Raw genomic sequence first — 12,997 nt, 5'->3', positions numbered from 1 at the left:
GGACACAGTCAAAAATGCAGACAGATGAGGTTCAGCGTTTAGCTTGAAAGTGGTGCATGTGTGATGCGTACCTGCGAGTCATAGAGGGAGAGGAGAAAGACCTGTGAGCCTTTCAGAGCTCTAACTGTTGTCACCACTGAGAAATTCACAGGGAATGCAGAATCTGGGAAGAGAGCACGAAAAAGAAAATATATATTTAAAAAAAAAAAAACAGATTCATTTTCATTTCTTCTGCCAAGCAAGTCTACAGACTCGTATCAAAACTCACCAGGGAAAAATTGCATGGTGGGAGCACTCAGCTGAATCTTCTTATTGATTTTAAAGGAGAGGTCTGGCTCCTCTCTCCCCTCTCTGCTGATGCACAGCCCTGCCTCTAACGACACGCCCTCCATGTCCTCCGATACCTCCAGGACCTTCAGGACATCGACAGGAGCGACTGCCAAAAGACAAGAGCACTGAGTGGGTATGATTATGGCCTGAATTTTCAGGTATTTGTCAAGTCAGCCTAGCCGGCATCTAAATTACAGCTCTTTCAGACTCAAAAGTGACACTCTTATGATGCATGCTTTTTACCGTAATCGCACACCGGCATGCACAGCAGTGTGCTCTGCTGCCAGCGTCAAGTAGCAGACGTTTGACACGGTCAAAAGTCATATGGGAAAATGGGAAAATGTATGCATAGCAACTCCCTCTTTCATTTTCTAAGACTGCAGTTGCTGCCATGCTCATGCAATACATGCTCATCATTGGTGTTCCTTCTCTCATTAACCCCACTGAGCAGCCAGACAGTAACCAACCAATTAAAAACAAAGAAGTTCCTCAGCAGTTAATTGAAAAGCAAACTGAAAACCTTGTGTTCAAATGCTGTTATGTGTGATGTCTCCTCTAAAGTTTGTGGGGTGATGTTGGCACAACATATAAGCAACCCGATCGAGACAAAGAGAGCACATCTCCCCGTCATCGTTAAACTCTCTCTTGTTTGTTGCAGAGGCTCCGTGCACAAAAAAGTTCTACCAGACTGCAACAATGAATACACACGTTTTGATAGTGACCTACTCTGCTGTCGCGCAAAAAAAAAAAGAAACACTCCATGTAAGAGACAACTGGAATATGCCCAGAGTTGAGGTTTAAGTAAAAATGCGTAACATATGCACTCACAGACATTCAGATTCTTTTGCGTGATGTGCACACAATAGTTGCAGAGCTCTGGGAAGACACTAAGCCAAGAAAGATGTGATATAAAAGACGAGGCTGGGCGGGTTGGAGGGAAGGGGGGGTCGGCGGAGAAATGTGCAACATATTGGAAGTAGGGAGATGAGAGGGGAAAATAGGAGAAATAATAGATGGTAGGGGAGAGGAGGGCATGCCTCTACTGGTGTGGCTCCTTTTCACACGTATTCTGAGGCTTACGTAAACCCTCCATCTGCCACGCACCTTAACCCAATCACCCTCCCAACACACACACACACACACACACACACACACACACACGGGCATGTGCATGCACACATGAGGTTGGCATAATGTCTGAGTCTGAGTGCCAGATGTATTTGTTGCCTCTCTCTTCTTTTTTCTTTTTTTTCGGTTTGTCCGTCTGCTTTGTCTGCCAGGCTGCCTGCTAGCACTCTGTCAGCTTGTAATTCAGTCTTCCTGCCTGGCATCGTATCATTTACAGATACAAGTCCATGCTATTAAAACATGCCAGTGATTTTTTTTTTGTCCCTTTAACTGGCTGAGGAAATGACATCTTGATTACTTGTTTTGTGTTTAGTCCTCTGACTGATAACCGAAGCTTCAGAGCTGGTGATGTCATGCATTTTTTTAAATTGAGCAGAAAACAAAAACAAACAAGAAAACTACAAAAAAAAAAAAATTTCCATGTAAGGGAGTTTACAGTCCTGCTGTGTGAGCACTTTGTCACTGTCTTGGTATTTTGTTTTGTTCTGCAACTCTGTGTTTTTAGTTCCCTTATTTCCCCTGTGCTGTGTGTCCCCCTGTCCCCCCTCTTTATGTCAGTCCTCATGCTTTAGTATCTTCATGTTTCAGCATCATATATCTTTTCATTTCTTCCTGTTTTACTTTGTTTTTCCTCACGTCTTGATTTGCTTTTACTTCCTGTTCCAGTTTCCCTCTTGTGTGACTGTGGCTTATTCCCCCTCCTGTCACTGCATAGACCGTCCTGTTCATGACCCTCAGCTTGACATTGGTTTTTGTTCTTCCTTTGTGACTTTGCTTATCTATGAGATCTTTTTACCACTAATCAAATAAAGGGAACATTATTGTTATTTCATTCCTTGTGTCCTATTTTTGGGTCCTCACATCTTTAACATACCTTGCCAATACTAAAAACTACTCATTTGGTTCACTGGTACAATTTGAATTTGAACTGGAAATCTGGTGGTTCCAGATGTTTGCAGATGTGTTGCTCTTTTGCAAACTGAGGTGAGCTGAAATTGTGATCCTTTACTGTTTCTACCGTCATCTGACCACACGTTGAATTCTAGCATTTACCATTTATGGAAACATCTGTAAAAACTGATAATGCACTGACAGTAAATTACATTTTCTGCTTTTTATATTTCCATTAAAAAATAATGTTTCCAGCATGCCCAACCAGAAGACTCCACGGCAGATCTTGGATATTCTGAAGAGATTATCAGCTGGTTTGCCCCCCCCCCCCCCCCCCCCCCCCCAGCAGAGGAGGTCTGGATCGCCCTGCTCATGCTGTTGTCCCAGTGGCCAAATGTTAATAGATGGATGATTGCATTTGAAATAAAAACTTATAAACCATCCTCTACCTGTATAGCAGTGGTGTTAAGCTTAGTTTGAATAAAGGTCACCCCATCATATGAGACATACTGTATGAATGTTATTGTCAGGCTTTATTGCATGGGCTTTTACACTTGCATGAAAAGCCCTCAACCTGTCAACAAAAAGGTGCTTTGCCATTATACCATTTATCCATAAAGATAATGCATTCTGATTACAGCTCTAAAATAAGACTCCTCCACAGCCAACTAACAAAAGTCTGTTTGATCATCAAGTTTGAATTTGACAGCTGGTAGTTGCATGCTAACAAAACCAAACAAATCCTGATGCAAAAGCAAAGTGATAAATATTTAATCGTGTTCCTGCACACTCTTCTACAAGTCTGATATTTCTATTTTTTTATTGCTCAGCCGTGAAATTGGATTCAAAATTTTCAAATTAATTTTACAGTTTCTAACAGCCACTTAGCCTTTTCCTCTGTTTTGATGAAAATTGCCCTTACAGCTCCATCATTTTGGGATCTGGCTTGAAGAAGCGCACTCTGCTGTAGTCGACTGGCACTTTCTGCATGCCAGTTCGGCAACTTTGTGATGCCTTTGTGTGCAGTTTTCAAGTGACGGTGCAAATTATCCTTGAAAACAGTGATTGTCTTGTGGCAAATGAATGCACAGGCCTCTGAAATTGTTCACCTTCAGGATCAACTTCCCTTTGCAGCGTGGATGCGCTTTCTTTTAAGTCTGGTGTGTGCATGTGATGCAGTTTTTTCTGGGAACTTTAATTAACAGGTGGGCAATTTGCAGAGGGCCAGATTTGGCCCACAGGCCCTTAGACTCACATATGTACTAAAAAGGTCGACACTATATAAAACTGTTTTATTACTCTGCTCCAATGTTAGCATGCTTTACTTACAGATAAAGATTGGTTGCAAGGTAGCTCTTGTTGTGCACACAGGCTAGAATGATAGACTTAAGGGATGACACTGACACCTATAAGCAGGCAGAGGGGTTTCAGTCATACATCAGCAGCACTGACATCTGAATGCAGCCGAGGACAAGACACGACATGGAGACTTTGCTTTTACTCTATATGCACTTAGCTAATGTCAGCTAATGTTTCCATATGCTCTTGATGTGTGAGTGTGTATGGGTTCAAAGCAACATCTGCAGATACACACACACACACACACACACACACACACACACACACACACACACACACACACAAACAGTCACACCGTACCTATACTGTGCTATACATACAAAAGGGGGTGTTCTGCTCTCCATCGGGTTCTGCTGTTATCCTCAGGCACTAAGCTGTGGTGTGAGGGGCACCGTGAGCAACATGCACATACATGCAGAGTATGTCAAGTGTAAGCCTCCACAAAAAGCAAAAAGATTGTGGTTTGAACAGAAAGACAAAACAGCAGAATGCTCTTTACTGTATAAAAATGTTCTTTACTGTACTCAAACTAATCCGGGGATTCAGGTGCCGGAAAGCAGACAGAAGTCAAAAACCTTCCAACACAGCTTAGAAATGAAAATCAGTGCTGTGGAGGAGTCAAAGGGTCATATTAATGTTAAATACAGTTAATCATTTACTTAAATGTATCTAATTTAATTTATCCAGTTACTTTAAATAAAACAAAAAAGGTCAAAAGGTCAATGCTAGAAAGCAGCACTTTTGAGTGTACCTCCAACAGGTACACACATATATATGCTTTCTGATTCGCTGCCGCTCACAAACAAAAGGTTTAACCAGCGTAGGTGGAGCTTCTTTGCAAACAGCCAGACCCAGAGATCCCATTTTAATGATGTCACACACAGCCAAGAGTGGAATTAACAGTCTGAAGCCTGATCTTCTGTCTCACACTGATTCCTTGAACATACAGTAGACCAGCGATGTCAGACTCATTTTATATCACAGGGCAAACACAGCTCACTTTAATCTTAAGAGGGCCAGACCAGTGAAACTCCTACACGCCTACTAAACTTGTCATTCCTGAGATATCTTGAATATAAGAAGAGGGTACGGTTTCAGCATCATATCTCAGGAAAAGAAATCTTTCAGCATGGCTTTTTGAGCTTAAAGTGTAAGAAATGAAAAACTTTATCTACACGGGTGGATGATTGGATGAACCGTTTAACACAAGTTAGACTGCAGCACTAAACCCAGACACAAACAACACACCAACAACTAAACTGGCACCATGTTGGAAAGTCTATGGATTTTCTGGTAGCCAGATGTTTGAAGACTGGCAACTTTTTTTTTTGTATATGACTGACTATCTGTGTGTGTTTCTGATTAGCGTACCATTATCTCAATAATAGCAAAGAATGCAATAACACACACTTTGCAGTTAAGGTTTCCTGCACTGCACCAAAACACACACACACATAAAAAGAGGGCACTCAAGGGCACAAACCCCCCACAGAGCATGTGCCCTAGGAGCCTATCATTACTATCCTTTACCGCTTTTATTTTTTTGTAGACTCAAACGTCTCATAGCTCAAACGTCCCTCTAAAAGGTTTGTCTCCACAGAGACAAAACCAGGAAATAATAAGAACAGGGAGGATGGAAGCCAGGGGGAAGAGAAAAGGGCAGACTGTAGAAAATAGGATAGAGAGACCATATGTTTTCTTTCCTCCCAGTTCAGCTGGCTCTGATCAAGAAAACACACTGGATTGTCTCTCCTGCTGTCAGACACACACACACACAAGTCTGTGCATAAATTTACACAAGCGTTTCGATGAATCCGTAATATCAGCGTCAGAGAGAGGGAAGCCTACAAACAGACCTGCGACATGTGCTTCCGATCTCCTTCGAGGAATCTGCGTCTTATTTGTGATCTTCTCCCTTCTCTTTACCTAAATGAGAGTTTCACTCACGTACAGTGCATACATTCTGACTCTCATGCAGGCTTCCTCTCAAACGCCGATCAAAGACTGCATCAATATTTGTCAGTCGCAGGGCTCCGGCTCTTCTCGGGCCGATACTCATTGCTTTATGTGGCTCTGGCCCCTATTATTGTTGGCTGTTGCATCATATGGTAGCTTTGATTTTGGAGAACAAAGGGTGAGTATATTTTTAAACATGGAAAAAATTAAAGCTGTGCCAGAGTCATAAAAAAAATATACAAATGGTGAAAAATCTATCAACACCTTAACATCAAAGCATGATTTTTTTTTTTTAATAGATAATAGAGAAATAAATATGATGCCTCGTGTCAGATTATAAATTTAATGCATTCACTGGAGAGCTGCTGTCATAAATATAAAGAAGGAACGCAACGCCGATCTCATGATTTTTCTGTATTTTATCACTTGGCCACGACTCGCAGCTGGCTCAAAGGTTAATCCTGTACATGCATCCTTCATTTTAAAGTGCTTTGTCTGATATTTCAAAATAAAAGCCTGAAATCACCAGTGGTTAAACACGTGTTTCTTGGGGTCCTTTTAGAAACTTCTTATAGAACCAGTTACCCGGACTGTTTACACAGCCGGTCAGTAAAATAACCAGGCTCAGCTGATTTGAACTAAACCATTCGCTCTCGTGTTTTAAACCGAGAGAGTTTGGTCGTCCTGTTCTGGTTTTAGCCCAAAGTTTTAAGACTATCCAAGGAAACTGCACTGAACACAGACATTAAAACTGTAATTGCAGTTCCTGTCAACAGTCTGATTTGTTATCTATAACGTCTATTATAGCTTTAATGCACAGCTCGATTTCAATCCAAATGAAGCACAAATTTGAACAAAACTTCAGGCACGTCAGTAGAATCACAAAGTTAGGTGTCATCAGCTCAGAGGACTTATTTAAATTATGCAGGAGATGGTGTCAGTAAAACTAAAAGCATTTCTTTTTGTTTTCTTGTATTAATGGAGGGCCTTTAAAGTCATCATATTTTGAGTGCATGTAAGTTACTGTGTTTCCTTAGCATTGTGTTGTTTGGGACAGTGGTTACTGCTGTCACCTCACAGAGTTAGAAGACACAAGGAGCTGTGGGCTTTCTGTGTGATGTTTGCGTGATGTTTGGTTGTAGGTGTGCATGTGAGTGTGAAAACTTCTCTCTCTCTGTATTGGCCCTTCAGTACACTGATAGGAGTGAGCCCAACCTTCTGCTTTATGACAGCTGGGATAAGCTTAAATTGTATAAGTAGATGAAAATGGCTGAGAATGACTTTTCCATCTGAGTAATTTTTCTATTTTGACATATCAAGCATACTCATGTGGATTCTTTTGTTTTGCTTTGCTTTTTGGGGAGTGGTTCCCCTTCATGCACTAATTGTAATTATCTTAGTCATGCTAACATTTAGCTAAAGACAAAGCACAGCAGAAACTGATGAAAATGTCTCCGTTTTGTTATTATTAAAGTCATACACATATACATATATAGCCTTCTTGTTTTGGAGGAAATACTTTGTCTTTTTTGTGTTTAAAACAAGTATTAAAAGTCATTAACCTTTTAAATTAGGGTCTTAGTGTGTCTCTCTGTTTGCGTAATACCAGTTTCAACTTTCCACATAAGACGTTGCTCACTGGACCAAAATTCAATTCCAGACTATCTTTGCTGTCACACATCATCCTGAAATCAACAGTGTTCATTGAATAGAAAATGTCTGTACAGATTTCATGGCAATCCATCCAGACATTTTGTTTTGATCTTAAACAAAGTGAACATAATTTTCTCCTGAGGATATATAAGGCATTAACTGAGTACAGATGGAGGAAAACTCTGCATTTAGTTATTGAGAGATTGAGTGAATGTTGTCAAGGATTTCTTCGTCGAGTCTTGCATGGCAGACTCTCTTTAAGGTAAGGCAGAAAGATACAGTCTATCCTCATCGTCTTATCTTGATATTTGCCTGTGAGTGCTAAACAACAAGGCATTTAAAAAAACAAAGTTGGATAAATTAAAACTCACATCTAGTGCCAGATAAGAAGTTCAGATATTACCAGTTAGTACAAAGATACTCTAACTCTAATTCATTCACTAGTTGTCAAAGTGTTTCAGTCTAACATGGCAGGCCGACCCCCACACTGTCACTCCCAGCCCTTATAAGTATAACATCTTTCACCAGCAGTCATTTTAACATGAAACAGAAGGTAAACCCAGGTGTTGCTCAGTTTATCCAAGGTTTAGTTCTAAAAGCAGAGCCTTCACTAATGTGCTCAGTACCACCTGTGTCTGCCTACTCCTTAATAACTGATGCTGAGAAAAGGGTGAATCTGTTGCATTCACACAGGTTGTGTCCCCAGAATAGTGAGTGGTGTAAGTCGGTCAGACTGTAACAGCAAAGCCTCAAACTGAAAAAATGGCTAAACAGACTGTGTCAGGCTGATAGTTATCAGTTACACAGTGAGGAAGGGTAGGCGTCAGAAACACCTCAGGCCACACTGCTCTGAGGTCTGAGTTCATAATTTAAACCCAACCTGTTGGACAGCCAGGTTTCCTACAGTGAGAAAAATATCAAGAGTGACCAAAGGCTGTTAAAAAATACAAGAGTTTGTTCGATAATTGGAAAAGAGCTCATGAGGTAAACAAAAGAGCATTTGTTCATGTGTTTTCACTCTTTGTGAATCTGTGTTTCTCTTCACTTCAGTGGGATATTTTCTAATAAACTCTTATTTACAAGAACATCTTGAGACACGCTCAAGATGCCTCCAGGTCAGGTTTAGAACCTGAGTTTGACCTGAGATGACCTTCTAGGTCCAGAGGTTACATTACTCAGCTTAGAAATGACCTTCACAAAATGACAAAATGTGTGTGTGTTACTACTTTACACTGGGACAGAGGATAATGAACCTTGAAACATGGGATTGTAAATGTTTTCTTAATCTCCAACACAAAGGCAGATGCTATTAAAGGTTATTGAGACATAACACAAATAGTTTTCCGCATCTTCTCAGATGGAGCACGTGAAGACAACATGGTGGAGTGTTTGCCAAGTCACCTGCTCGCTACTCCTGAACAAAGCTGTTGGTTCTGGGGGGATTTCAAATGAAACCACCATTAAATGAGGAAAACAAGAACAGTTAGAAGATGAAGAACACAGATCAGCCTGGACTTTTTTAAGCCTATCCTTCATTTTCTGAAGCATTTTCTGTCCCTGAGAAGCACTTTACAGTCCGTGTGACTGACTAAATTAGCTCATCTTAAGCTTTTCCCTTAGTTTGCATCATCTTTATCCAATATCCAACACTGGACTTGTTTTGTTATAAGTGCCATTTCCAGATTTGAGAATGAAGCTCAAACACAGGTGATGATGTCCTCGTGTCTTTAAGCTAAAGTGAACCAAAAGCCGTTCAAGCGCTCAAAGAAAAATGTTCCAAAACACCTAAAGACACACTGAGGTGAATTGTTGGCTAATGATTTAAAGGTCAAAAATTCATTTTGAAGCAGGACTGTGTTACTGAGCAAAAACTAACTTGTTTTCACAAGTTTTAAGAAGCCACAGGAAAGTATGTGGCCTCTCTTGACTAAGGTTCAGTCAGTCTTGGCTTAGCAGGTTAAAACAAACTATTTCTTTGCACTTCACTGAGTTCCTCAGAAGAGCTGTATTATGTCAGTAACCATAAAATGGACTGTTGGAGGCTTTTCTCATTCTGTAAAATAAAAAGAAGCTCACTTGAGCTTGTGCTGGTGATGAACATCGGCCACCCTGGGCTCTAAAAGCCCTGGACAGTTAAAGTCCTCCACATATGGTTCTGGTGCAGCTCCAGGAGCTGCTGCAAGGATCTCCAGTTTAAGTTCAGTACAGCTCACTTTAATTTGCCTCAGTCTGTTCCTCATTACCCAGCTGTATGGGCTAAAAACCCTGTAAGCTGTGCTATGAGAGAACAGACAGATGCAGCAGGTATGGACTAACAAGTCTGGACATATAGGCCGACATCTTACCAATGTCTAGCAAATGTGCAGTGGGCTCGAGAAAGGTGATTCAGTTCAATAAGCCTTAGGTCTGCATAACACAGAGGAATGAAATTATACCTCAAAAGGAGGTCAAAGAAAATGACTAGAAGACGTATTTATGGATAAGAGTTTTAGGAAGTTTTGAACCAAACAAGTGGCTGACGGTGCATTTTCTGGAAATGCATAAAAACAGGATCGAGGATGGGCTAAAAAGGACACTCAGACTTGGCTCATGAGACTTGGAGGGCAGGCGGTGACAAGTGATGTGACAAGGTTAGAGGAGGAGAGATAAGGAGGGAGGATCCAATTCAACTTTTTTTATAGATCATTTAATTGGGTAACTGAAGTTAGAGGATCAGTTATTAACACGAGATAAACTAATAAACAAGTGTGGATGCTTCAGCCTACCTGCTCCTGAGGTATGCAGCGAGGCGACGAGCAGCAACAGCAGCCACGTCAGGCGCACTTGGCTCCATCGATCCATCATGAACTTATTAATGAAACACTTCCGTCGCGGCTGCTCTTCGCTCCTCTGGACACGGCTCTGACTCTGCACCAGAGAGCTTCAACAGTCTAGCAGCGCCCGTGCGTTTTAATGCGCACTGTATGCTGTAATTAAGAGCGCGCATGCATAAAAGCGGACTCAGCTGATTACAGGTGATACCCAGCAGCCCGCAAACCGATCTCTTTGCTCTTTGACTTCTGGGTGGACGGATGAAGACGGCAGACCGGTGATGAAGAGCCCCTTGATCTGGGGGAAGGTGTTTCTAACTTCACCCGCAGAGAACTTTCCTCACTTTCTCTCCCCTCCCTCCCCTCTCCTCCTCTGCAGGGCGACCCCTCCCTCCCTGCCTCTCCGGAGACTCCTTCTAGGCTCGTGGGGCTGTGCTCAAACCATAATTACTGCGCGTGTCACTCTTAGCATCAATACTGGATGAGTGATTTAAGGATTATGTGACGTCTCTGTGATGTGGCGCGCCTGTGTGCCCTGCGTGCACGAGCACAGATTGAAATACAGCGATGGTACGCACGAGCACATGCACACTTTTTGTTATTGGACTTTAATATTAATAATAACCTACCGGGGGGGGGGGGACTGCTCTCTTTTACAAACACGAGTGTGCCACTTTGCACTGACTGCTCTCCCCCTCTCTGAAAGCACACATACACAGCATGCTAGGACAGGACAGCGGTGCTGCCCAACTAATAAAAATATGCCGCTGCAGATTCCAAATTCCAGTGCCTGTCTGTCTTTGCCCACCCCACGCTCTCTTCAGACGCACACCATAGCCTTCTCACATGTGCACGATAAAAGAAAAATAGGATCCCTGATTTCTGCAGAAACTTATCAGAAGTTAAAGCAGCTCACTGGGAGTACGAGAAGTTTATGAATGAAGAAGTCTAACAGACTGTGAACTCCGCAGATGCGCACACACATGCTTCATTTGCATTTGTTATGTCTAAAAGATATGTATTTTTCTTTCATTTTTTTGTGTATGTGCATGCTAAATTTTGACCAAATTTCAACGGATATTGTCATAAAAAGTGCACAAGGGTGATTTTCTACTATTATTAGTATTATTATTGTTGTTATTATTTGTATTATTTATGGAGTGATCTGGCTGCAGGTTTTCCACAAATCTAGTATCCCATTACAGTTTTTGTGATTGGGCTTAAAATAAATTCAGTTTTATTCTATTTTATTTCTACAGAAACACATTTGGCAACATACTGTAAGTTATCCCAGAGAATTACAAAGTATCAGAAGGTAAGAGCAATTATTTCCTTTGTAAGCACAATTTTCGGCGTGTTGCATATGATCAGACTCTCCTGTGTTTTCGGTAACATAGCCTACTAGAGGGAAATGATCTCATATTTAAAGGCACTTGCGATATTATTAGTCATAATTATTAGGAGCTATTCAAGTAACAGCACTGTTTTGGCAACAAGACTCAATTGGATTCTGGCACACATGCATGCTGATTTTCTGGAGAAGAGAATAGATTCCAGGCATATTTCCCAAGTCCCTGTATCTCCTGCTTCAGGTAGGTTGTCTGAAATGTATGACTGGAAGCTACTGTCTTGTGTTGAAGTGCGTGTGTGTATATGTTTGTGCTCTAAAATAAAAAAGAATCCACACCATTGTGCTAATGGTCTTATTTCTTTGTCTTAGAACAAAAGCTAAAGTAAATTGATCAGACTCAACAACCTAATGCACAGCTGGAACCACAGCTGGAATCTGGAGTAGTCACAATGGATAACCCATCTCACCCCCACAACTCCTCACTACAGAGGGGGCTGAGCTCCTTCTCCTTCTTCAACCTCTCTGCCATGAAGAACGCTTCAGGAAATCATTCATACCATTCTCTAAAAAACACAACGACTGCTCTCCTTTTTGTGACAGGTAAACACACCTGTCAGGCTTCCACAGTTTCCACACACATTTACAAATTTTTGTATCAAACATTTTTGCTGTTCTTCTTAGATTAGTAGTGTATATTTATTAATGCCATTTACACTATTTGCTAGAATTCTCTTTATCACTGTATATAACATTTTGCACTGCCTCACATATAAGGCCTTCAGTATAGACAACTGGTACTTTTATCAAAGTTGTTTTTATTGTACACTATACTATTTTTATCTTTTATGGTGCTAGAGCAACACTGTCATTTATATTTTGATTACATTTCAGTAATTTAAGTTTTTAAAAACAATTATCTATCTATCTATTGAAAGTAATCATGTTGACCACTGGGAGTCGCCAAATTTCTTGGTGGAGGTCTACACAAGCTGACATCTAAACTTAACACAAAAAGTAGAAAAATTTATTTCTTTGTTGTAACAATGCTTCTTAGCAATAAAAAATTATACCATTGGAAAGTCTTTTTATTTCCCCTAAAATGGTGCCACATTTATTAGAAAAATACATTTGTGGGTTGAGCAGCAAAGTTGAGTATCTGAGTTGCGCCCATGAAGAACTTGCCAAACTTCTCCGCCAGGCACACGATCCTCCATTTCTGCCACCCGTCCATCGTGTATCCGGCAGGGAAAGTCCCTCCAGGGCACTCGGGCTCTCCCGAGCCCAGACTTCTCGTTGAGAAAAGGGTGTCAATAGCATTCAGAGACCAGTTGATCAAATCCATAATTCTCTTTTAGGTTTTTAGACACAGACTGTGAGAGAGTGTTCCAGGGAAGTGAAAAAAAAAAACACGAGACAATACAAGGACATAAGAAGCTAAGCAGGGAAGATAAGGGAAAGGAGAGGAGAAAAGTGCGACCGCCTTCGCTGAGAGCCAAATGAGAAGATTCCTCAACTTGTC

At 41.2% G+C, this 12,997-nt stretch overlaps 1 protein-coding gene across 1 annotated transcript in view; it reads right to left on the bottom strand.

Moving 5' to 3' along the window:
• The window catches only part of LOC134629005 (collagen alpha-1(XI) chain-like), a 46,612-nt gene extending 36,159 nt beyond the window's left edge, over positions 1 to 10,453 (bottom strand). The window contains exons 1-3 of the mRNA XM_063475879.1: positions 10,083 to 10,453; positions 269 to 436; positions 72 to 163 (exon numbers count right to left, since the gene is read on the bottom strand). Of these exons, the coding sequence (XP_063331949.1) occupies positions 72 to 163; positions 269 to 436; positions 10,083 to 10,161 (339 nt within the window). The 5' untranslated portion in view covers positions 10,162 to 10,453. The remainder of the gene's footprint in view (positions 1 to 71; positions 164 to 268; positions 437 to 10,082) is intronic.
• Positions 10,454 to 12,997: the final 2,544 nt, after the last annotated feature.

The sequence above is a fragment of the Pelmatolapia mariae genome, linkage group LG6, assembly GCF_036321145.2.
Source record: "Pelmatolapia mariae isolate MD_Pm_ZW linkage group LG6, Pm_UMD_F_2, whole genome shotgun sequence".
Taxonomy (NCBI): domain Eukaryota; kingdom Metazoa; phylum Chordata; class Actinopteri; order Cichliformes; family Cichlidae; genus Pelmatolapia; species Pelmatolapia mariae.
Note: the sequence above shows the minus strand (reverse complement) of the source record. Positions and strands in the feature narration are given on the sequence as shown.